Source organism: Zingiber officinale, chromosome 8A, assembly GCF_018446385.1.
Source record: "Zingiber officinale cultivar Zhangliang chromosome 8A, Zo_v1.1, whole genome shotgun sequence".
NCBI lineage: Eukaryota > Viridiplantae > Streptophyta > Magnoliopsida > Zingiberales > Zingiberaceae > Zingiber > Zingiber officinale.
This window is the reverse complement of record NC_056000.1, coordinates 126,613,263-126,639,117: the sequence shown is the minus strand read 5'-3', so window position 1 is coordinate 126,639,117 and position 25,855 is coordinate 126,613,263. Positions and strand designations below refer to the sequence as shown.

At 38.4% G+C, this 25,855-nt stretch overlaps 1 protein-coding gene and 1 non-coding gene across 3 annotated transcripts; both read right to left on the bottom strand.

The window, feature by feature from the left end:
• Positions 1–261: 261 nt before the first annotated feature.
• Positions 262–23,408, bottom strand: LOC122010176 (protein SHORT ROOT IN SALT MEDIUM 1-like). Of its 2 annotated transcripts, none has more exons than XM_042566614.1 (23): positions 23,260–23,408; positions 22,800–22,895; positions 22,526–22,669; positions 21,580–21,906; positions 21,428–21,454; positions 21,282–21,343; positions 20,339–21,028; positions 20,210–20,255; positions 19,661–19,753; positions 19,513–19,568; positions 19,330–19,438; positions 18,724–18,935; positions 18,555–18,618; positions 11,262–11,429; positions 11,121–11,151; positions 9,900–11,041; positions 9,741–9,815; positions 9,427–9,501; positions 8,964–9,350; positions 970–1,263; positions 860–901; positions 713–775; positions 262–572 (listed from the first exon to the last, which is right to left on the bottom strand). In XM_042566614.1, the coding sequence occupies exons 2-23, from the start codon at positions 22,866–22,868 to the stop codon at positions 477–479; spliced, it is 4,272 nt and encodes a 1,423-aa protein (XP_042422548.1). In that variant the 5' UTR covers positions 22,869–22,895; positions 23,260–23,408; the 3' UTR covers positions 262–476. The 2 variants fall into 2 exon arrangements, with proteins under 2 accessions (XP_042422548.1, XP_042422549.1); XM_042566615.1 differs by having other exon boundaries at positions 23,237–23,384.
• LOC122013112 lies at positions 5,971–6,078 on the bottom strand. Its single transcript, XR_006120453.1, has one exon. It is a non-coding gene; the product is annotated as a small nucleolar RNA R71 (small nucleolar RNA).
• Positions 23,409–25,855: the final 2,447 nt, after the last annotated feature.

Below are 25,855 nucleotides of genomic sequence, written 5' to 3'. Positions count from 1 at the left end.
AAAAAAGCACTAATCAGTATTCTAGTTCAGTGTTCTTAGATCACTACACATCAAAAAAAACTCCGTTAGTTCACCAAAACTGAAACTCAATCTTAAAATACCTTTGAAACTCAGAAAACACCCAGCACTACACCATTGCCCCAGGGGCGAGTTCTTAATCCTCAGATTGCAATTGAACATATCACATCAGTTTTGCACTTTAATGTTATATGTCTGCAATTTTCATTAATCCCGAAGTAAAAATAGAGTTGCTATCTTAAATTTCACAGCTGAAACTTTAATTAGAATTTTGTGTAGAAAATATTCTTGAACAAGCTTCACAAAAAATTATTTATGCTTGTTTAAAAATATAATACATGTCAAACTAAAACTACCCACAAAAGCAGGTCGACAACTGGAGTTGTGATAAAATAATATAGTAGATCAATTTCAGATGACGGACATAAAAAAAACTCTAAATTGTCTTGACAGCATCATTATATATCTCCGATTGCCATCTTCACTAGTTTCTTGTAAAAGACGCGATCATCTCTTGCTGAATTACTTTCGAGAAGAGCACTTTGTGCCAGTTCCTGGTACAAGCAGGGGAGGTTAGTGGAGATGTAACTAAGATTGCACCCAATGGCTTAACGAATTGGGGGCGAAGAATTTCCTACTAAACAGAAGAGGAAAGGGTACAAGAGTGTAGAAGCTGGAGATCGATGGTACTAACCTTGACATGTCTGTTTGACATGAATTTGCCTAAGTTGTGAAGAATGCACCTTAAATCCTGAACCTGCAATTAGAAATATACAGGAATAAACAAATTATAAAACCTATCATGGGGGAAAAAACTAGTAAAACTATCTTGCTAAATTACCTTGATGTATCCTGTTCGATTCTTGTCAAAATACCTGAAAGCCTGTAAAGGAGAAGCATATGCCCATTATTATCATGAAAAACAATCTTCTAAGATAAAATAGAAGTCACCTCCAAAAGCTCCTTATCCACAACTCCATCCCCTGTGGATGCTTCCTTGACAGTTTTTACACAATCTTTATCCTTTACAGTATCTGTCTGATCAGCATTCTGTTTATTGTCCTCGGCAACTGCTTCATTGGCATTTGCAGGTTTTGTATTCTTGTCAGCTGCTTCATTGGCATTAGCAGCCTTATTATCATTGCCAATTTTGTCGGTATTACTTTCATTCATAACCACAGAATCTACATCCATCTTAACATCAACTTCTGATTCAGCTTCTACTTTTACATTAACTTTATCATCCTGCAAAGGTATTCATAGAATAATTAAAACTAAAACCAAAGAGTCATTTTGTGAAATAGTATCTGCAAACCTTAATTTTTCATACTAAATCAAAATATGCAATAAGTTTCCGCACTAGAAATGAACACAATAAGGATTCCAGAAAGTGCTCGGCTATACAGACTATGAAGAAAGCACAGAGGTCCACTAGTATGTAAAGTCTGATCCAGAATGCTAAGTCGTTCTGTCTCTATTGGCTCAAACATCAGCCAGATGATGCATTTTTACCAAGTGCTGTTAAGTCAACCATAAAACAGTAATCTCATAGATCCTAGGCTCTGTTGCGCGATGACTTAAATGAGCACAACAGAAGTGACATGGCCGTAAAAGTATTACAGAGCCAAACTCAATGGACTTGCAGATTACTAATATTCTTTAATTTCAACAACATATATAAATGACTTTAAAATGATATTGCATCAAAAGTAGTCATTATATTTTCAATTCCAAAATTAACAATGAGCTTAGTTTGTGAGGATTTATTATATTTCAGTCTTCATGATGTTCATGCGTTTGAATTGGAGCAAAATGTGAAACCCAACATCGCTGATCCCACAACAAGATACAGGCAGGTAAATTAAGGGGATCATTTTTGCCCTAGCACAACGGCCCTTTGAATGGAGGAGGTCAGGCACCCAACGAGGTATTTTGCATCCATTGAAAATTGACCGACCTATTAGAACAAACACTCATGCAAATACCAATTACGCTAACCCATGGGGACAGATATTCAAGTGTTTTAAGAGACTAGCATGAGACGCATAGACTGCAATTGGTAAATTAATCAAAATTCCAACAGAGGCACCCCCAATAGAATTTGAAAAAGAGAATAGTCTATTCTTCTGTATCTCACATGGGTTTTACAATTATATGAATTGGCTCCATAACTGGAATCGGGACAGTGACATTGTACCATTTGTAAACTAAATGACCCTTAAAGCATGCCAACATGGTAGCTGAAGGAACATAGTAGTTACTTAACAAGATCAATAAAGTACCAAAACAACAAGGATGTGTCATATTTTTTATTGGATGGTTCCAAATATAAAGTTTAATATACCATTGCTATCCAAGCCTATGCAAAGATGACATATTGCCTCGTGGCTCGACTGATAAGGAGAGGGCTGAGTGATAACAATATACGAGGAATCGTTTTATAGAAAGGGAGATTGTATCGTTGAATAGGCTCAACCATAAGGAAAGAGTCAATGGCATGTGCCATTGTAGACCTGTTGCTACAGGGATAGAACCGGCTTTCTTTCCAGGCTTACCACTTACCGTAGATCTCCAGGGTCAAGGGCTTACCCGATACCTAGTAGCCGGAACGAATGCAAATTCCGAGTCCCTTTCTATTCACGTTCCCTCGCAAGAAGCGAATCACCAAGCGCCGCCTCCCGCGGTAGGCTGCGAACGAGCGGTGGAACACGATAGTTATGAGCGAATTACATGACACATTGCACAAGGCTTCTTCTAAAGAAAAATTAGTGACTGATTTTAGGCTGTCTTTTCGCGACCATCAGGTGGGGTCCTCATTTGATTAAAAAACACACTACGAAAGAAAAGGATCTATCCTACCCCTGAAGCACCAAGTCATAAATAGTGTACCATTTACTCTTTCCTATCAGTCGAACTTATAAGATGACCTAACTTTAAAACGAGCGTGAAAATACCATTACCATTCGCTCCTCTCCTAATTAATCACTTTAAAATGAGCCTACACAACCGTCGTGAGCTGTGGAGAGGAGCAGGATCTAGTTATATAATGAGAAGCGAAGGGATGAACGACGTGTACAGATTAAAGAAGGGAGTGGCAAGTGTGAAGAATGAGAAGGAGTGATACACACAGAGCGAGACCCGTCGCCCCCAGCACCAAGAGTGAATGGCCCAAAGCCATTAACTCCTGGAAAGATCTTTCTACATTTTGTCGAATGACTTGGTGCTAGCTGGAGTGAATAGCCAACTGCCTCCTCTGCTCGTTGTTGTTAGCTCTTTTTAGCCCGCGTATATCAAAGTTACACCAAACGACCCCTACCATAACCGAAGGCGCACGCAAAGGCCATTAGCACCACTGTTGATGAAGCGAGCCTTGCTAAGCAGCGATTAGGTCTCCCCGCTCAGCTTCGATGTCCTTTGTCTGTTGTCCTTTGCTCAAATGTCCCTCTTTCCATTCACGACTACAGCTGAAGTCTTTCTTTCCATTGGCCCTCTCCTTATCAGTTGAGCCTAATCAGGTATATATGGAAAAGTAGTGCTGCTTGGAGAGTCATCTTTTTTTGCTAAAAATGTGGGGAGTCTTTCTTCTCCTTTCCCTCCTCATCGCATCTAGCTAAGCCTAGTTTCGTACCATAGCCATTCATGACTTGGTGCCAGAAAGGATCGTTTTAAAGATAGGGAGATATACAACCTGATAGGCTCAAGTGCATGCGAGAGGGCCAACTACTCCATATGTAGTAGGTAGCGCTCCTAAATTAGATGTGAGCACACCTACCTTTTTCTAGTGAACTGCTCCCGACTTCCCTTTCGGGGACCCTGTCCAAGAATATGTGTAGGGGGGGCTTCTTGCTGCTAATGGCTGTCCACTAACCAGTCGAGCATAGCAATTCTTTTAGTTCGCTGTCTATCAAGTAGACTAGAAAAGGGTATCGTCGCGAACTCTCAGCAAGAGGTCGTGAATGAAGTCTTTGCATGCACCACACATCAAATCACACTTGGTGAGGAAGTGTCCAAACAAGAAAGGCAGCCCAAACGAAAACAAGAAGAGCAAGCTAACGAAGCTATATATGCATTTAGACCTGTATTAACGCACATTCACTTGCATTTCTTGTCTTTGACTTGCGCTATCACACTCCTTTCTATCATTTTATCATCATGCTACTTATGTTTTTCGAAGATCTGCTCTTTTTTGTGTTTTTATTGACAAGGCACGATAAAGAGCGAAATTGGACAAAGAACGTGAGGTGAAGCTCTTCCGGAACTCAGCATGGGCACGTGCCTTGAGGCATGGCCGTGTCATTCACCTTAGCAGGGCACACGGCTCGACCGTGCCAAATGGCACAGCCGTGTCTCCTCCCCCAGTAGGGCACACAGAGGGGTCGTGCCGAAAGGTATGGTCGTACCACCTTGGCTTAGAAGTGCACTAAGCACAACCGTGCCTTGACTTACATCGTGTCCATGGCATGGATCTTGAAGACTCCGTTCTCATCTTGGCTGAGTGTTTTTCTTCCTTTCCCCTTGATTTGGTCATAGAATGCTTTCTTCAATGTCTTTGAGTCTTATTCTTTTGTTTATAGAGCAGATTCTCCTTGTTCTACGGCTAATGGAGTAGTTGTGATGTAAATTGATGTAAAACTCTATGAATATACCCTTTCCTTGTTTCAATGACATGTTTATGCTTGGTTCTAGTTTGATTGAATGCACGTGTGAATCCTTATTGCTACTGTGTATTATTTAATTGAACGGATGTATGGATTAGTCATCATGTAACGGGAATACTCGAGATTGTATGATCGGAGATCCGTTAGTGACAGAGGGTAATCATTAAACCAGATATCTCAGGGATTCACTCAAAATGGAGGCTAAATCCTTAGGGAGACTCTAATTTGTACTTAAGGGTTTTCCCCATCGTGCTAGGAGGTGATTGGTGTGATTTAGATTGTATGACCGAATCCCTAGGTAACAAAAGGGAAACCATTAAATCGGACTTTCTACGTTACCTTTCTTAATAGCACTGGATACCAACAGGAAAACACTCTGATGAAACTGTCATGGGATAGCATTAGTATCGCATTAGTATTTACTTAGATTTCCTACGCGGTATAAACTTAGAGGACAAGAAATTAGCGATACATATTACATTAAGGAGCATCATAATGAAACCGACATCCTAGAACTTCATTCCCAAGATAGACTTCCTCAAATAACTCTGCCTTTAGATCTCTCTTTCTAGCTCTCTCTAACTTTCACTCGTCTTCTAGTTCACGAACCATCAACCTTTCGATAGTTTAGATAATTTGCTTTACAACATCCCTAGTGCTTACCACCAGTCCCTAAGAATCAATATATTTTATTACATAGCGATTATTCCATGCACTAGCAGAGGGGCAAGTTTTTTGCGCCGTTACTGGAGACTAGTTTTGAGTAACATTAGGAGATTAGCATTTAGATTAGTCTAGACACATTTTCTTTTTCTTTTTGTGAATATTTTTTGCACTTTATTTTTCATAACGCAAACTAATTTCACTTGCACATGTTTATGCGAAGATTGATAATTGCAGAGAATTTGTTACCTATCGATCCTTGATAGAACTTTCCGAAGGAGGAGAAACCTACATAGTCAAGCACTGGAAGAAAAAGTTCAAAGAGCCATGGCGGACAAACCTTTGGAAGATTATGCTGCACCTTATGCTAGAGGAATCAGATCTAGCATTACCAGGCCAACAATTTTGAGATTAAACCGAAGATCTGAATTAGCAGTTAGAAATTTTTTTACGAGATATGCAACACCATGAAATGAATGGGGTCCCTCCCGAGGCAATTAGATTACTATTATTTGGATTTTCCCTTGGAGACAGAGCAAAGGCACGACTGAATTTCGTACCAGCAAACATCACCTCATAGGAGCAAAGCGAGAATATTCTTGGAAAAGTTCTTCCCTCCAAGCAAAACAGCGCACATGAGGAATTTGATTGCTAGCTTCCAACAAAATGAGAGTGAGTCTTTGTATGAAGCATGGGATAGATTTAAAGGGATGCTTAGACTATGTCCCCATCACAGTTTAGAGAAGTGACTTGTGATACATACTTTTTATAATGACATCAACTACCAAACCAAGATCTCTTTAGACTCCGCGGTAGGTGGAGGGCTAATGAACATGATTTTGGATGAAGCCAAAGAGATTATTAAATGTAGCACTAACCACCATTAATGGGCGTATCAGAGAAGTGGGAACCCAATTAAAATAACTGGAAAGCTTGATGAATCTAATTTTTGCAAAGCTTGATGCCCTAACAAAGAAGTTTGATACAATTAAGGTTAATCCAGTGAACGCTATTTCTACTACTTGTGAAGGCTGCGGAAGCACCAAGGAAAGTTGCCCACTTGGAGTCATTACTGCAAATTTGGCTCAAATCGAACAAGTTGATGCAGTAGGTAACTTCAATCAAAGACAAAACAATCCGTACTCCAACAATTATAATCCTGGATGGAGGAACCACCCAAACTTCTCATATAGAAACAACCAAGAACGAGGGCAACCGGCGGGATATCAACAAAGCAATCAACCATCAAGAATAGAGAAACTCCTTGAGGAGATACTTGCCAACCAAGGAGAAATGAAGAACGATATCAAGCAACAGAACATAAGGATGAAAAACACCGAAAAGCACTTGCAGATGCTTGTTACTCAAATAACACAAGTGGTGAGTTCTCCTTCAAGAACACCAAGAAATTTCCTGGAAAGTTGGAACAAAACCAATGGAACATTGAAACAGAATTGAACATTGCAACAGAATTGAACCGCGGAGGGACAAGTTTTTGAAGACCGACACAGGTGCACAAGCGTATACCATGGGATGAATTATGACCGAGAACTTCCTTTGCCCTTGAGAAGCGTCACGGGAACTCTGCATCATTCAACCATTTATACTCACGGGACCAGCTATCGCATCCCGCTCGCTGGGAGCAGCTATCACATTCCTATGTCTGGTATTGGTGCAATCGGCCTAGGTTTGATCGGTACGATCATGATTTTGATGTTTGTGTCAAAGAGTTTAAGTTAGGTTTTCATATGTATTTGATATGTGTTTGAGTCTTGCTGGACTTGGTGAAACACCTGAGAAACTTGGTGCGGCCAAGTAAGGGAAGTTCATCCAAGGGCTCGAATCCTCGAGTCGGTGAAGGATGGTGTGAAAGACATCCGAGGGACCGCCAGACGAGGAGAAATGAAGTGGAGCCGAGGGCAGCGAACTTCAAGACAACGTGAAGGATGGCACGGAGAAGGGTCGCAGGCTCGGGTGCATCTGAGGGACGAAAGCCGAGGAAGAGGGCTTCAAAGGCGACTCCGGAGAGGATGAGTGAGTGAATGTAAGGTACACTGGTACTGGTCCAAATTCATGAAGAGCACAGAATGCTTTTGTGCTTGTCGGCTACGGGGATCAGTCGACTGGTCTTGGGACCAGTCGACTGGTACATAGTCGTTGGCAGGATCGCGAATTCTGCGGAGTGTTGTTGGCTGTGTCTAACGGTCACATCAGTCAACTGGTGTCGGGGTTGAGTTGATATGATGATCAACTCTCTCCTCTTATTTATAGGTAGGTAGCTTTGGGGCATGAAGGAGGTTACTCATACTTGTTGAATAACTCCTAAGCTTCTGTCCAAAGCTTCCAAGTCCACTCTTCCTCTCCAAACCTAAGTTCCATCTTGTAAGAGGAAGAGTGCTTTGTGAGAGATTGTACTCCACCGCGGAGTAAGATCTAGCCGGAAATTGCCGGGGATTGATCCATCGAAGGATCAAGAGTTCGTCCACCTCAAGGACACGCCGTGGAGTAGGAGCAAGCAATCTCCGAACCACGTAAAGGAATAGTGTTAGCGTTTGTATTCTCCTTAGTTTGCTTTCATTGTTTTATTTAGTATATTCCGCTGCGCATTAACCTTCATGTAGAGAAGAAAACGCATTGAGGGTGACCTAGCTATCCAACCCCCCCTTCTAGCCGGCCACCGAAACCCTACATCTGGCTCCAGCAAGATGCTCCGAATCAAGCAACTCTTCTGCATAACACATTGCGGATCTGATCTAAGAAAGAACTCACTAACAGTCAAGGAAAGGAAGAGAAGGCAAAGAATGTGATCCTATATAGATAGGTCAGCCGAAGATGGAGTTGGGATGGTCGAAGTTAAAGTAGCCGAGTTAAATTCCACTCACTCCTTGTCCCCAGATTTGAGAAGACCTTGGACGAGTGAAGCATTTGTGTTGCTGGGAGGAAGGACTCATACCATTATCAGGCGTAGGTGGAAGCCCTCTCCGACTACTCATCCCTACGATCAAAGTCTCTTCTCTTGCTTGTGCATTTGGAGTGCCTACTCACAGAGCATGATTACCATGTCTCTCGAACTCTTTCAGTTCAGTACATATGGGGCAAGATGATGAGGTCGGAATGGGATCAGTTCACGTCTCACCATAGTGCCCGCTCACTCATGATATGTAATGGATGGTGCAAAGGATTCAATCCTGCCTTGCCTGGACAGTGTACCCGACAGAGATCAAGAGTCGCTTATGACTACTTGCCTTCCTCAGACCTGTCCGTAGCAATAGTTAAGGGATCGTTTTATAGTAAGGGAGATTGTGAGGTCTACAAATATTATGCATGCCTACAATGATAAAAATACTTCTGCCTCATATTGGATCATTTGTGGACCAAAAACAAAATCCTGAGAACATCTAACTAAAATCATCTCAATTGGTAGGCAACCTGCCGCGTAGATCAACTGTACAAATAGTCAAATACACAATGAGGAGAAAATGCATTAGTGTAATCGAGCTATAATGTTTCAGGGATTTACTCCACAAAATCAAACAGGAGAATGGTGCACAAAGTAAAGAAAAGTCTAGAAATTTTGGCCAAGAAACTCACTGAGAGAAATTATAAATATTAATTAAAACTTGCCTTTTGAACTTCATATGATTTAAAATCATCATCTTCTTCCTCTTCTTCTATAATTTCTTCTGGATCTTCATCCTCATCTATCATATCCTCATCTGTTGCCTTCTCTTCAGTTTTAGTCTCATCCCTTCCACCTGAAGAACCATCTGCATCCTTATTTTCAGTAACTGTTTTGTCAGACACATCTTCCTTTCCTGATTTAATGGACTCACTAACAATGTTTGCAGCTTCGCCCTTGTCTTTGTTGCATGTATCCTCCTTTGCAACAGGACTATCATTGGATTTAGTCCGCTTGATGGGTGATATCTCCTTTTCAGAAACCTTCTCAGGTTTTTCATCACGTTGTCTTTTCCGACTATTTCTTTTCAGTGTATATTTTTTATTCAATTTCTAAATATCAAGAAACAATGTTGTTAAATTATGTCAAAATGCAACTCAAACAATAAACTAAAACATTTAATTTTACCTCAAGAAAGGACAATAAACGGCAACCCATCTCAAACTGAAGCATTTCATTGAAGGCCTCAGCAAACAGAGAAAGCTGCATGAATCCATATTTACCAAACCAAATAAGATAAAAGAATAGTGCAGATGAATAGAAAATAACTTTAAATTTTTATTATGCTTAGCTAAAAATAACAAAGGAAACCCATATATATGAGTCCCTCGCAACATAAGCGCAGTAAGATGCATTCACATAGGTTAAATCATGCACAGTAAAATGAATATGATTGCTGGCATGCCTTGGGAAATACTAGATGGTATTTAATGTAAACAAACCTCGTATGATGATTCTTCTATGTCTTTATCACTATAATCCAGAAGTCCATCCAATGAGAGAGAGACTGAACGACCCTGCAGAATACAATTTTTTAACATGTTAGACAAGTTGGTTCAAGCATTCTGAAAGATAAATAAAAGCAACACGACTAATTATACTTTAGACCCCTTGCTCCGATGAGATTTCAGAATTAATCCAGGATGCTTAGGAGGTTCCTTAGAACCTCCTTTTTCTTTTTCTTTGTTAGACTTTTGGTTACCGTCTTTGCTCTTCTCTTTTTCATCTTTTTTTCTCTCTTTTCCATCTTGCCCACTTTTCTTAGAGCTTTTCTCTTTCACATTTTCTGAACCATTAACATTCTCTGACCTTTTCTCGGGGATGGCATCGCTATCAACTGATTTAGCTTCCCTTTTTGTCTTCTCATCTGTTACTGTTTTTTCATTCAAGTGATCTTTCTTATTAGTACTAGATTCTTCTGTTGTCTTATTTTCAGAAATATTCAATTCAACAATTCCCTTATTTTCCAAATCACTTTTTACATCTTCCCTTGTGTCCTCAGTGTTTTTATTTGCAATTGCATCCTTAACTTTTGGAGTATAAATTTTTCTTTTAATCACTCTTCTAATGATTTTCTTTTTTCCAGTTGTCTTAATTTCTACATCCTGTGTAGCAGAGCCGCCATCATGTTCATTCTTAACCACTTCTGTACCATCCATAACTGTTGGCTCATTTTTAGTTGCGACACCAGTTAGGGCTTCAGATGAATTAGCTTTATCTTCTGTGAGTGGTGACTTTTCAGGAGTACCTTTTGTGACAATTGTCATTGTCACAGTTGCAGGTCTCTGCGGATCAGCTGAAATTGTATCTTCTTTATCAGCATTTCCATGTTTATCTTCTGTGATTCCATCTTCGATATACATATTCTCTTCCTGTTTGATGCTACTGCCAGCTTCTACCAAAATTGCTTTCTTTCTGACAACCTTTCCTTTCACCACCTTTTTAACAACTTTCTTTTTGGTAGTTTTTTTAATCTCAGCTGACAAATCAACAGAGCCTCCTCCAACCACCAAATTCTCGCTGATTTTACTCGGTCCACCAACAACATCATCTTTTCTTCCTGTATCAGCTAATGCAAGTGTTTTTTCATTCTGCTCAGAGGGAATTTCATTGGGTTCACCAACATCAACCTTGGACTGATCATTGCCTTTCACATCAGCCATCTCTTCCTTAACCAAGTTGTCTTCAGATTTCAGTGTTCCGGCAGAGTTCATGTTCACAGTTTTACTTTGAGTCTTTTCCCCTGGTATGTGAATAATGATAAACATAAACATTTTACCTCTATAAGAATACAAAATAAGGGTGAAAATCCTTGGTCTTACCTGGGCCAGATTCCTTCATTTCTGCAGGTTTCTACAATAGGCATTAAAAAAGCAAATAATATAATTTAATTGGGTTCTTGGATGAATTAATGCATAACAAAAATGATGGAAAATCAAATTTTAGAAACAAAGAAAAATAACCTTCTCCTTTGAAACCTGTTCCCTCTCTGTCTTCTCCTTCTTGTATGTCAGCCACTGCCCTCGCCACTGATCCAACGAAGGCAGGCATTCTGACAGGTTTGGCACATAGAATACTGTAACTTCCTTATGGCTAAAAAAACCATCTTTGCCAATTCTATCATAGTGTATCTGACAGAAGCATATAAAATAAGAAAATCTGACAGAAGCATACAAAATAAGCAAGCTAGAATTCACCAAGCGATAAGGTTTTCATTCCAAATTGAATATTTTGGGATGACTCTCTCTCTCTCTCTCTCTCTCTCTAGCAAGGTGGGACTATGAACCAGAGATGCTCACAGAACAATGAAAAAAATCCATCAGCTAATTTTTTCCAACTAAATGTTTGCGTTTGAGTCTCAAGTCTCTTTTAAGTAAAAATGTGAAATGCATCAACACTAAGAACAAGATCAACAATTAGTTCGTGTTATTTTATTTGGCAGGTCACAAGTATGACTTGAAGTGCAATACCACAAACCACAAAAAGGTCTGTGACTTGTCTGTGCAATAAACTTACATTTTCTAATCAGAGGATCGAAGAGTTAGCATTATTTCATTTTTGTATAAAACAAATAACTTGAATTGTTATTGTGCAGTTTTGCAGCTGAGAAACATACAAATATAGGATTTACAAAAATAGGATGAAGTTTTAACTGATCCGATTATGATGCACTAAGGAAAATTATCACGTCAATAAAAAATGATTTCTATGACCATCTACAGCTAAAGATTGCATAAAATCAATGATAATAAAATATCTAATCAATGGCAATAATGTATCTATTGATACTGGTTTCCCCAGAAATATATTGGCCTAAGTAAGATTCACAACAGGGATTTTTTGATGACCTAGACGAATAGGTATATATACCTGCAGAAAAAACAACTCATATAACCCCAGAGGAATTAATAGAACCAGAAAAATTTGATAAACAACAACAAAAACTTGATCATGACTGGGAATTCTATTTTGACGAACAAAAAAATATAACTGCTGGAAAACAATCTAATGAGGTCAATCTCATCATACATCTCAAGGGTCGTCACACTCAACTATATTCAATAGTACTAAGTTTTCCCAAAATAAGTAATTGCAGGTGGCCTTCTTTTTCCTATCATACAATTTATGTTATTTGTCGAGTATAAGAGTTGATCGACTAATTGAAGGTGTTGCATTTTTTAGTAAGGTATCATCTTCAAGTTCTTCAATATTCATTAAGTTAAAGTTTTCATTTTCTTTATTTTGTGACGTAGAAGGTTTGTAATCATTAAACCTAACTGCTAGGTTGTCATGTCTGTCTTTATAGATTACCGAATCTGTTGATTGAAACAATTGTGGTTGAATTTCTAAATTGAGAGTCCAGTCTAGTCCTGCTAGGACTTCTGATGAATTGCTCTTGCTAACTCTTCAGTCATAAGATTTAATCTTTCTTCTCCTCCGTCAAGAAGATGAAGAGGTTGTGTCATATGATGGCGAAAAAGTGATGTAGAGAAGGATAGTAATCCTTGATTATATATATAGTCTCCTTGGATTAAGTGAATTTAATTGTCCATTTGAGAAATTGTTAAGTTTCTTTCTATATCTACAAGATCTTCTATTTGATAAGTAGAGATACTATTACGTCTTCTAGTTATAATGTTTTCTAAGTTGTTTGAACTCTCACTGTTTGTGAGAGGCCTACGAACGGTTAAGTCGGACTTCTTGTGAGACATACTTTTGTAGGTAATAAACTTATAAATAATTGGGTGTTGTCTTGGGACAATCTTACCAAGTGATTATTTACTTAAATCTTTAACATGTTTTCCAATCGTTTCCTCCAATCAGTTGTTTGGATATTCTTTTGTATATGTTTTTCTATTGTTAATAGCCTATTTTCTAGTAAAGTTATGTAATGCAAAGAAGTTAATAATGTTAGTATAGTATTGTTTTGTTGAACTAAAACTTGGTCTCCTTTTCTCATTAGCTATATACAACAATATATGTTTTCTTTCGTCTTAGCAAATTGTTAGAGAAATCTAGGGCTTCTTCATAACGAGTATTCTCGCAATACAATTTGTTCATTTAAATTTGATTTCCTCAAGTGCAGTATGTAAGAGTTTTAGTTCGCTTTCTATCTGAGTTTTATGTGTTGTAATTAGGACTTTAATTTGAAGTAAAACAGTCTTTGACTGAAGTTCAAAATTTTTAGATTTATTTTCTTCAATAAGTTTTGAAAGGCTTAAGATTTCTTTCTTAGTAGGAATACTAAGTAAATTAAGTTGACTAAAACTTTAGTTTAAAGAATCTTGTGATTCTTTCCGGAAGTCTATGTTTTTTCTTAAGTCACTTATTATTTATTAGAGTTTGTTGGACTAAAGTATTCGATACTTGTTTAAAGAATCTTCTGTTTTTTAGTCTGTTGTTGTTAAGATTCTACGATAATGCCTATATTGAGAAGTAAATTTGTGATGATGTTTAAGTGGAGATCATTATGTAAACAATGGGCATATTTCCAAGATCTGATATAATCATATAGCAACTATGTTTATGTTGATTATAAGTAATACTTTTTCTTGCCGGAGATTGTGAGGCTAGGTCTAAAAAGTCTATTATGTGAAAGTCTTTAGAACTAGAAGTCATTCATGATCCGAAGAATTTTAAAGCTCTGATACCAATGGTTAAAGTGACTCCGTTGGATGTTTAAAGTAAGTGCCTTCGTTGGAGCTTAACCAGTATTTTTTATCTAAACCAGTATTTGTTTTTGGTTGATTACCGAGTCCGGGTGTTTTAGAAGTTGGTTTGAGTTGATTTGGAATTGTTTTGGGGTGTTTTCTGGGTTTGATTTGGAGACTAGGTCAAGAGAAAGAATACTTTGTTCTTCTTATCCTAATATTAATTCGTTTAGCCTCACCTCTAAAGGATCTCACAGTTTAACCATTTCCCCGGTTATCTTTGGGATTTTCAGGTTGATCGTCTTCCTTAGCCTGCACAGGGACTTATCTGATCAAAATTCTACCTATTTAGTTAGTGTTCACATCAAGGTTACTTAGACAAGGACTGCGAAAGTTTTATGAGATTAAATTTTTCGAAAAGAAAAATAAGGTAGAGCCTTCTATGACCTAGTAGAAGGATTTAGTTCTTTATATTTATTGACATATCCAGAAAACTTAGACAATTACAAATCTTACTTAGAAAGAAAATTAGACAATACAGTAGATACTTACCGGCTTCCATAGGAAATTATTGAACGGAAATTACATAAGCATACTTATCGAAGGCACACTTGTACACATACTCATTAATGCTCGCTCTGGTGCTTTGTGCACGATCTTGGATGCCCCCTCTTGGTGGAGTGAGGAGTTGTATTTATAGAGGAAGGGAAGGTCTTACTTCATCATGAAGGAAGGGTTACGAAGAGAGATGAGGTGTCTACTTTTGAAATAGTGGGGAATAAAGTTTACGTCATATTCCATCAGGGTTCCATCATGTTGTCCATATTTTATGGACAAAATCTAGATGGAGCAGCTCTAGAGCTGGTGGCTTGTGTGTCAGCTCTAGTTTAAACTTCTAAATATGCTCAAGTAGAGTTTACTGAGCTGGCTAGTTTCTTTCTTGCCCATTTTTCTGCCTTCTTTTGGTAATGCTGAAGTAGGGTTGTATGTTGAGTAGTAAAGGTGGAAGGAAAGAATTGAGTGCCCATATCTCTTGGCCAAATAGATTTTGTTAGTGTTTCTTTGGCTAGGAGGTAATTTATGGGATCTTCCTGCTGGTCCCATAGCAGTGTAAGTTTCTTTGGCTAGGAGGTAATTTACAGGTCCCATAACCAATTGTCATCTTGGACCGAAGCATGCCAGTGAGAAAATGCTAAAAATTGAACATGGCAACCTCTTCATCTTCCTGATTTTTCCTATATTTTTTAAGGTAATGTTGAGCATAATTAAGGAGTCTTAAAAACGCTTTAAGAGTTTTGTTTCTTCCATTTTGTCAGGAAGAAGTAATATGAGGTTGAAGTGAAATTTTCCCATGTCTGATTTCTGCTGCTAGGAATTTTATGTGTTTAGTGGCTAGTGTCATCTTCTTGCGGGATAATATAAGGTCATATTTTTCAAAGAAGTTGAAGATCATGTGAAGATAAGTGTAGTATTCATCTTTTATTATTGAGAAAATCAGAATGTTATCAATATACACAGATGTGAATAAAGAGACATATCCAAAAATATCATCTATTTTTCTTTGGAAAATCAAACAAGTATCGATATTTTAAGGCAAGTATCAATATACAGCCCTACATCAGCATTGCCAAAAGAAGACGGAAAAATAAAGAAGAAAGAAACTAACCAACTCAGTAAACTTTGCTTGAGCATACTTAGAAGCTCAAACTAGAGGTGATACACAAGCCCAAGCCACCAGCTCTAGAGCTCCATCATTGGATTCTGTGGGTGAACAAAATCTAGACAACATGATGGAACCCTAATGGAGTATGACGGAACGTCAGCGATGACGTTCCAAAACAATCACCAAACCACTATTTCAAAAGTAGACACCTCATCTCTCCTTGTAACTCTTCATCATGAAGCAAGACCTTCCCTTCCTCTATAAATACAACTCCTCACTCAACCAAGAGGGGGCGTCCAAGATCATGCATAAAGAACCAAAGCGAGCATTAGTGAGTGTGTACAAGTGTGCAAGTGTGCTTTCGATTTTTGTAAGTATGCTTATGTAATTTCCTTCCAACAATGTCCTATGTAAGCTTGTAAATATGTACTGTATTGTTTAATTTTCTTTCTAAGTAAGATTTGTAATGCTCTACATTTTTTGTATATGTCGATTGAGTGGATATTGTTGTAAATAGTTGGTTAAAGGATGAAGTTGTAGGAATAGTTAGAAAAAAGGATAGAATTATAGTCCTTAAGATAATATTGACGAAAGAAACTATGAACATAATTAGTATATATGCATCGCAAGTAGAATTAGATGAAGCTACCAAATCAAGATTTTGGGATGACTTAAATAAAGTATTACAAAACATTCCGTCAAATGAAATGATTTTAATAAGAGGTGTTCTAAATGAACATGTCGGAGTAAAAAATGAAGAATATGAGAGGGTACATAAGGGTTATGGGTTTGGAACGAGAAATCAAGAAGAGAAAACTATATTAAATTTTGCGATAGCATATGACCTTATATTAATTAATACGTTTTTTAAAAAAAAGATAAGAACACTTAGTCACGTTCAAAAGTGAAAATAATAAATCTCAAATTGATTTTTTTATAGTTAGGAAGAACGATAGAAAGATTTGTAAAGATTGCACGGTCATCCTAAAAAAAGTTTAACTACCCAGCAAAGGTTAGTAGCGTTGGATATACGCTTCAAGCATAGTATCAATAGAAAGAAAATATATACGACTCGTATAATTAAGTGGTGGAAGTTGAAGGATAAAAAGCAAAATATATTTAAGGAGAAGGTAGAAGTACAAGCATTAGGTGAAATTTATGGTGACTCTAATACGACATGGGATAAGATTGTATCAAAGTTGAAAATAATAACTAAGAGTGCTCGATGAGTCAAAGGAACATACACCACTAAATAAGGAATCTTAGTGGTGGAATGAGAAAGTACAAGAGAAAATAAAGAAAAAAACAAACAGCTTATAAGAAATTATATATTTGTAAGAACGAGAAAAAATTTAAAAAATAGATTTCCTGAAAGAATCACAAGATTCTTTAAACAGAAGATTTAGTTAACTTAATTTACTTAGTATTCCTACTAAGAAAGAAATCTTAAGCCTTTTAAAACTTATTAAAGAAAATAAACCTAAAAATTTTGAACTCTAGTCCAAGACTATTTTACTTCAGATTAAAGACCTAATTACAACACATAAAACTCAAATAGATAGCGAACTAAAACTCTTACATACTACACTTGAGGAAATCAAATTTAAATGAACAAACTGCACTACGAGAATCTCATTACGAAGAAGCCCTAGATTTCTCTAAACAATTTGCTCAGACAAAAGAAAATGAATATTGTTGTATCAAACTGAGACCAAGTTTTAGTTTAACAAAACAATACTATTTTAGCATTATTAACTTCTTTACAACAATTTTACTAGAAAATAGGCTATTAGTAATCGAAAAACATCTACAAAAGAATATCCAAACAACTGAATGGAGGGAAGCATTGGAAAACATTAACAAAGATTCAAGTAAATTATCACTTGGTAAGATAGTCCTAAGATAACCCCCAAATACTTAACAATATTGTCAAATGAACAATTAAATTCACTTAATCAAAGGAGACTATATAACCAAGGATTAATCCTTTTCTACATCGCTTTTTCGCTATCATAGGACACAACCTCTTCATCTTCTGACGGAGGAGAAGAAAGATTAAATCGTATGACCAAAGAGTTAGCAAGAGCACTTCTGCAACAAAGACACAATTACATTCATCTATGACTAATTATATTTGATCTTAGAGAACTACCTAGGAAAAGTATCGGAGTCAAAGTATTTCTAGTCCTATATAACTCCATAGACAATGAAAAGGCAATCAAAGGACTCATTGAAGTAAACATGAACAATAACATAGGCCTCACGTATTTCTGTCCAAACTTCAATATGAATATTCCAGATTTTGTCAAACATATTAAAATTATGAAACAAGCCAAAATCCTGAGGAGGGGGATTAATGACTCAAATTAATAATAGCTTTAAGATACAAATAAACAATATCACAAAAGTTTTTACTTCAAAATGAATATATTTTCTAAATCAAAAGATTTCTCATCAGCAGTCCTCAATACTAGACTGGACTCTCAATTTAGAAACTCAACTGCAAACGCTTCAACCAACAAATTCGATAATCTATAAAGATAAACATGGTGGCCTAACAGTTATGTTTAATGAGTACAAACCTTCTACTTCACAAAATGAGGAAAATGAAAACTTCAACATAATGAATATTGAAGAACTTGAAGATGATACCTTACTCAGGAATACTATGCAAACACAACAAAAGCTAGGCAGAAGACATCTTCAATTAGCCGAACAACTCTTATACCCGGCACATAACATAGAAAAAGTTTCTCATAGGCCACAAAAAGAATAGATTGATTTAATATTAAAATATTGGTTTGGACTTCAGACAAAATATAATATTAGGAGAAGTTTTGCAAACAAAGAATGAATAAAATTCCTTGAAAGCAAAAAAATTATGCAAACAAATAAAATGATAATACAAAAGTATTCAAAAAATTAAAGTAAAATGTATGTACCTCAAGGAAACGATTCCAGTGATGACAGTTATGTAGGTCAAGTTGCGTTAAATGTTTGACATGTCTACAAGAAAAAGAATGCTTTATAGTCCATAGAGAACAGTTAAATCCAATTATGAAAACAAATATAGGATGTATAAATAATAAAACAAATTCATAAGTAGCTTGCCTGATAGCTGTCTGAATCAAGGAAAAATCATCAACTTGCAGATCCCCATCTAAACTCACATGTGATGGGCCTCCAATTGCCGAAAAAGAACGATCTTTCTTCATAACAGCAAACTTCAAGATGTTGTTAACATGAACTGGCTTCTCATCAGTGTCTTTACCAAAACACAACTCCTGTAAAGCTTCAACGCTAATTCCACTCATCAAGATAACCTGACAATAAAAATATCATGAGAAGAAGAGCATAAAAAACAGAACCAGTATACAACATTTGTTACTGAATGTTTCATTTCATATATAGATACAATCTCAATAATTAACGTTGATATTTGACAGGAAATAGATCTGATTGTTTCATTTCATATTCAGTGCAATATCACTGAATGTTTTAAATTATATCTGCTAAATCTATAAAAGGTAAATGAGACACTAAATCCCTGCTCCTGCACAGAAAAGTGCAAGAGTGCAATGATAAATTTTGAATTTGGAAGTCCATTAATATGTTTGAAATTATACAATTAGTCAATGTTGATCCTAGAAACACAGAAAGTTATTCCATGAAGATAGAAGTACATAGAAGGAACCAGAACATGAGTATGTATTTTACCTTGGAGTTCCAAACAGTTTTAACACCCTTAGATTTGGGGGACTCCTGCAATGAAACAGGCCCTTTCTCCTCACTTTTATCTTCCACATCCAAGATATCATGCTCCAAGCTACAGAAAGCAATATGGTACAATAATGATTACTTAATCATATGTAAAATTAATTAGACAAATATATATCCTACCTAACAGGAGTATGAAGTGAAAGATTCAGTGTTTCCCTTGGCCAGTTGACAATCGCCTATAGGATATACACTGGCAGCATCAATATAAGTAATACAAGCATGAAAAAGTTTTAAACCAAGAAATTATATTAATGGATGTAAGTCAAACCTTTGAAAAATCTGCTGCTATCACTAGCCTAGGATATCTCTTGCTTACAGACAAATGATCTCTTTCAACATCCACCAAGCAGAAAGGATAAACCTACCAACATTATATTAATTACTCCAAAATATTAATGATAGCATTCACAAGTATAATCAATTAATAGTCTAAATTATGCATATTACATAGTTCAGTTGTTTTGCCACATATATTTAGTGTGTTTGTTCTAAGTCAAGGAAAACATTAGAGCTTAGCAAATTTGCCGGGACAGGATTCTAATAATGAGCACAAAGAAGATGGACAAAAGTGCAACTAAATGAACCAATAAATTCCCAGAGAGAGAAAAGAAAAATCCAACCAGAGAGAAGATGGACAAACTCTGAATTTTACGTTTTCAATAACTGCAATGGGGCTAATCTGGAAACATACAGAATTTGAGGAGAATAGACAATACCTGAACTTCTAATGGTATTAAAAATAAAGGGTTGCATCAGGTAGTCGTGACTGACGATCTAAATGAAGAATTGACTACATAGTCATGATTCTATCTTTTACCTTGCAGATGTATTCTCTCTTTTTTTCTTTAACAGGTGAATGATGCCTTCAGTACCAAGAACAAATAGATTAGTTAAGAAGCTGCAAATGAGAAGCAGCAGCAGGCAAAAATATAGCAGGAAGATCCACCTATGCACAGCCTCTCGATGTGGTGTAGTTCGACGTACAGCCTTTTTGTCCTTTATTAAAGAAGAACCTCGACGATCTCTAATAGGTCTTGGTGGTGTTCGTTCTCGCCTTGCCTCAAGTGCACGCCTGCGCTCTCGTTCCCTCTCTTTTTCTCGATGCTCTTGGAGTCGTTCCCTTTCACGTTCTCTTTCACGTTTCCTTTCACGTTCTCTTTCGCGTTCTCTTTCACGTTCCCTTTCGCGTTCCCGCTCTTCTCTTTCGCGTTCTTTTTCTCTCTCCCAAAGCAATTCTCTACGACGTTCTTCCTCCCTTATCTCGAGCTCTCGGCGGTAAGCATGCCTATCATCATTCCTTTCGTCCACCATGGAGACTCCAAGGACTGGATGAGAACGTGCAAGAACACTAGATTGATAATTAGACTCATGAGTACCAAGGATACCCTTTCCTGCAGCATAATCTCGACCAGGTGGCAAACCAACCCCATAAGCAGCATTCGAAGATCCCTGAACATACATGAGGTCATCAACATTTCTTCTGGGAGCTCCCCCTAAGATGGAAGCTGCAACTTGTCCACCATAAGCAGCACCAAAACCAGATAGACCACGTGGATCAGCATCCATCCTTGCACCATAGCCACTAAGCTCTTGTGAATGAGTAGGAAGAGACATTGGTGTATAGCATTCATCTTGTCTGCCAGAAATGCATATTCCATCTCAGTGCAATAAGATTCATAATTTCCACTAATTGCAAACCAACAAAAGGAGCTGCATACAATGCCAGATAAGAACAGAAGATTGACCAAGTACACCACTGATATCAACCATCATCTCCTTAGTAATGCAGAAATCAAATCATACCCACAAACAGTACTTTAAACAGAAAAAGCATACACATAGCATCCCTGAGAAAAAGGTAGTATTGTCTTATAAGTGCATAAATATACCTTATGTTGGTACCAGGTTGTCGTTGCTGAGCTTTCAGCAATTGCTGTTGTCGCAATGAAGCCTTAAGAAAATGTATGATAGAATGATCAATATTTACAGCTGCAGAAATAAATTTTAAAAAGCATATAAGTCTGTAATCAAGTACCTGGTCCATTCGATCATGTAGTTCAACCTGCAAAGATAATCAAATTCCAAAGTAATTTAAGCACAAACAAAAAGGACCAATATAGCTAGTATTTAACAAGACTTAATTCACAACAAGCAATAAGGCACAAAAGTAAAACTAAAAATAAAAACCTGATGATGACTATTGAGGGAAACAGACTCAAGGTATCTTCGTGATGAATCATTCTGTGAGTCTCTGCCTGCAAAAGCACCCTGATGTTCACTATAATGCCTCCTGTCTGATGCAACATAATCAGGATTTTTTACTGAAGAAAACTGATCCCCTTTCTGGGAATATCCATGAGTAGCTGCAGAACCATAGTCATCAGTTGTGATGCCCAAGCCTGATACAAGAGTTCCAGATGGGAACTTGGATGACTCTGCCAGTGCCGATTGGTAAGTAGATCGACCTTGTAAGTTGGATGTTGAAACTGCATCTTTACTACTCACTCCACCAACCTAAACCAATGCATATGCTTCAAATGTTACCAACTCACTTAGCGAAGTAATAATCAGAGTAATTGGATTTAAAACACAATGTCTGGACAAAAACATAATCATGGCTGCAAGAAGTTGCTCCTGGAAGAATTGAACCATAGAAACATGAATCCAATTTCAGATGAACAATAAGACAGTACCTATGGACAACAACAGAAGAGATACTCTGTCCATTTTACTAATTGTTTTCTCAGTTTTGTCATTTTTTCATCATCACTAATAACCAGAATGGGTATTACTTCCGTCCAGAAGCCAAATGAGTGCATGTACAAGAAGAATGTTGATGCAGAGAATTTAGAGTTAGACACTCTTAGAAAATTGAAGGAATGTTAAGGAATTCTGTAAATGAATATAACAAGCTTGCTGAGGAGAATTATTTTTTTATAAACTAGTAGCATGCAACCTTAAAGAAGATTCTATAAGGGATATCAATAGTTACTCAGAAAATCAAATAAGAGTTATGAGTAGGTGGCTTAACTAACGATTCAAAGAATCAATGACAGAGAAAGTTAAAGTTACAATAAACCGAGAAAAAAAAGTAAAAGGTATGCTCTGCTAACTGAGGAACCCACAATCGGACCTGTTGAACATTGCTCACGGCGGAAGAACTATAAACAGCAGCATATGGTCCTCCGTATTGTGCTGTTTGTGAAGAATAGGCTCGGTATGAGCTCAAATCTGCATCTGAACTGCCAACAGGGTTCCCACTATAGCCACTACCGGCCTGCAACAACAAGATCAAATGCAAAGGTGATGATGCATAAAACAGAGAGAAAAACAATCACAAAAATGCATTGACAAGACTATCTGAATGTTCTTGTGAACCTCAGATAAGGAAAAAAAAAAGTACGCACGAGCCCATATGCCTGTGAAGAACCATAAACTTGCTGCCCGTAAGGGGTGTTCCCTTTGGAAGGATACATCTCGTTTCTTCTCGCAGCAAAGTAATTCTGCATCAAAACACTAGATTTCAGTTTTATGCCCCAAAAAAAATACATAAAGCAGAAAAATATTGAGAAACATAACCCACCAACAAAACCAAAAAAAAAAAAAAAAAACCCTCCCTTAATTCTCCAATCAGACAAAACCTTATAACGAGATACTGTTTATATGGTCTAAACCCTAAAATATATTTTCATTATAACTAGCCAGAGGAGATCAATAAAACACATTGGAACCATAGGGAAAGCATCAGATCTATCTACCGAATCTGAAACCTTCGAGGGAAGAAAAACAAAAAACAAAAAAAAAACAACACGAGGGAAAAAACGATCGATCGCGAATAAGAGACCTGACACAGTAGAAGATACAGACCGGGCGAGAATCCAAATCGATATTCTCCGACGAAGAGGACCAAACGGAAGCAGAGGCAGCGCTGCGCAGCTGAGAGATTAGCGAGGTCGCTTGGAAACGGTGAACGGAGCCGACGATGACGATGAGTCCAGCGAGGCGTTTCCGGACATGATGCCGCTTTTATTTACGCCGAAGGGCTGCAGCCAGCTAGCAGAGCCGTCGAGTTCATGGAGATCTCCCGACAGGATGCTGCCAGGTGTTAGAGGTTTATAACCGGGGACCGATTTATTCAACCCTGCCCTCACCCCAGCAGTAGGTGTTACAGTCATGGTTCGAACTAACAAACTACAAACTACAATTACAAATTATAAATTATAAATTTATTATAAAAAATGACTTCAACTTATTTAAATTACATGTATATCCTCTTAAGATACCAGAAAATCAAAGTTGACATAATTCTTTTATATTTTTATCATTTTACATTGTCACCCACTTTCATTTTTCGTTTTTGTCATATTTATTCCTTCAGTATCAAAATCTTTAACTTCGTTATCTGAAAATTGCATTCCTTATATTCTTTTCTCCACTCTAGTCCAATCGTCCAGTAATGTTTGGACTTCCAATGAGTCGAGAGATAAAGTTGATTGTCGTTCATCTAATATGTTGTCGTCGGCACTGAACGTTTGCTCCACAACAACAGTTGACACTAGACAAGCTAAAATTTATTTGGCGATCACGGAGAGGATGGGAAAACTTTGAGTCTTCTATGACCACCACTTTAAGATATCGAAATTTTCGCTATCAACTTCATTAAAATCAAAAAAAGTTATAAAATAATTCTCAAGTTCTTGTGTGGAACTTGAGGATCCTCGTGGATATTTTATCTGTTCTTTTAATAAAAGTTGTACTTTTGTAAGTTTTAAATTAATACTAGTTGTTTGTTGTATTTCAGAAATATTAATTTTTATTCCATATTTTACATGATATTGATTATAAATATTGATCCGGCAGTAAGGTCGGGGGACCCCCTCTGGAGGGGAGTCAACGCCACGTGGAGGTCAAAAGTCAAAAGGGTCAGCATGAGGTTCGGCCGATCGGAGAAGGTGTGGGTCGACCGGTCGAACGGGTCCGAGCGGAATCAAAGACAACCCGACGGGGAGTCGGGTTTCCGACACTCAAGGTGAACAGGGTCGCCGGACCGAGCGGCTAGCCCGCTCGGCCGATGCGTAAAGCCGCAATGCTGTGAAGGAACAGTCTCAGCCGAGCACGCGATGGAGTGAAATCTTCCCGGTCGAACCGATGCCTGCCGAGCGGATGGACGCTCGGCTCGGGGAAAAAGGAGACAAGGACAAGGGGACATTGGGGAACATCTTCTGACAACAGGCATGTTCGACGACCAAGTCATACGCAGAATCTTACGGCAGAAGGTTCTGCTGTCCCATCAGAGAGGTGCTCGGACTGTAGCAGTATGGTGCCAGACATGTTTCTCTGGTAAGCCCATACTAAGGTATGGTAAAGGACACGTGTATGCCTCGGTAGGTGTGCACAAGCCTCCCCACATCTCTATATAAGAGCCCTCAGACTTCGCTGGAGGTACGCGATCTCGCATCTTTGGAGCCACTTCTTCGTTTTCCTCTTGTCTGACTTGAGCGTCGGAGGGTCGTCGCCGGGAACCCCTTCCCGGCCCGACTTCTTTACAGGTTCGCCGGAGATCCATACGGTCGGTTAGAGATCCACGTCACCAGTTCGGAGAGCGCCACGTGCCCAGCGTCCATCGACTCAGCGTTCGGACAAGATCAAATTGGCGCCGTCTGTGGGAACGCACCTGCATCCGAGCGGAAGCGATGGACGAGGCTGGACGACCGCACACCGTGATGCTCTCCCAGGAGGAGCTCGACGCTCTAATCAAGGCAAGAGCAGCTAAGCTCGTGGAGCAACAGAAACAGAAGGCGCAAGCCGAGCAGTTGGAGCAACCAGCGACGTCTGCGTCCGGAGGCCGAGCAGCAGCAAAATTCCGACCGGAGAAAATCTCAGCATGGGGCTGAGATAAGGATCCGATCGGCATCCAGATCGACCATGGAGCGCGAACCACCTCTAGCCTTTCCAGGCGGGGTGAAAGGTGCGCCAATGTAATGTATGCTGTATACTTTCCGTTCGGCTGTATACTTGAAATGCAAGAGTGAAAAAGTCGGGAAATTAGCGCAAGTATGGGCATCGTCAGCCGAATCGGAAGACCGTCGAGCTCCGACGTTAAATATCGAGAGTCGAACCGACGACTATAAACCCTCCGGCAGGAAGACCGTCGAGCTCCGACGTTAAAAATCGAGAGTCGTATCGGCGACTATAAACCCTCCGGCCGGAAGACCGTCGAGCTCCGACGTTAAATATCGAGAGTCGAACCGGTGACTATAAACCCTCCGGACGGGAGTCGAGCTCGACGTTAAATATCGAGAGTCGCACGCGACTATAAACCCTCGGGAGACGGCCGAGCTCGACGTTAAATATCGAGAGTCGATCCGGCGACTATACCCTGCCGAAAACCGCCGAGCTCCGACGTTAAATATCGAGTCGTCGGCGACTATAAACCCTTCGGTAGGAAGACCGCCGAGCTCCG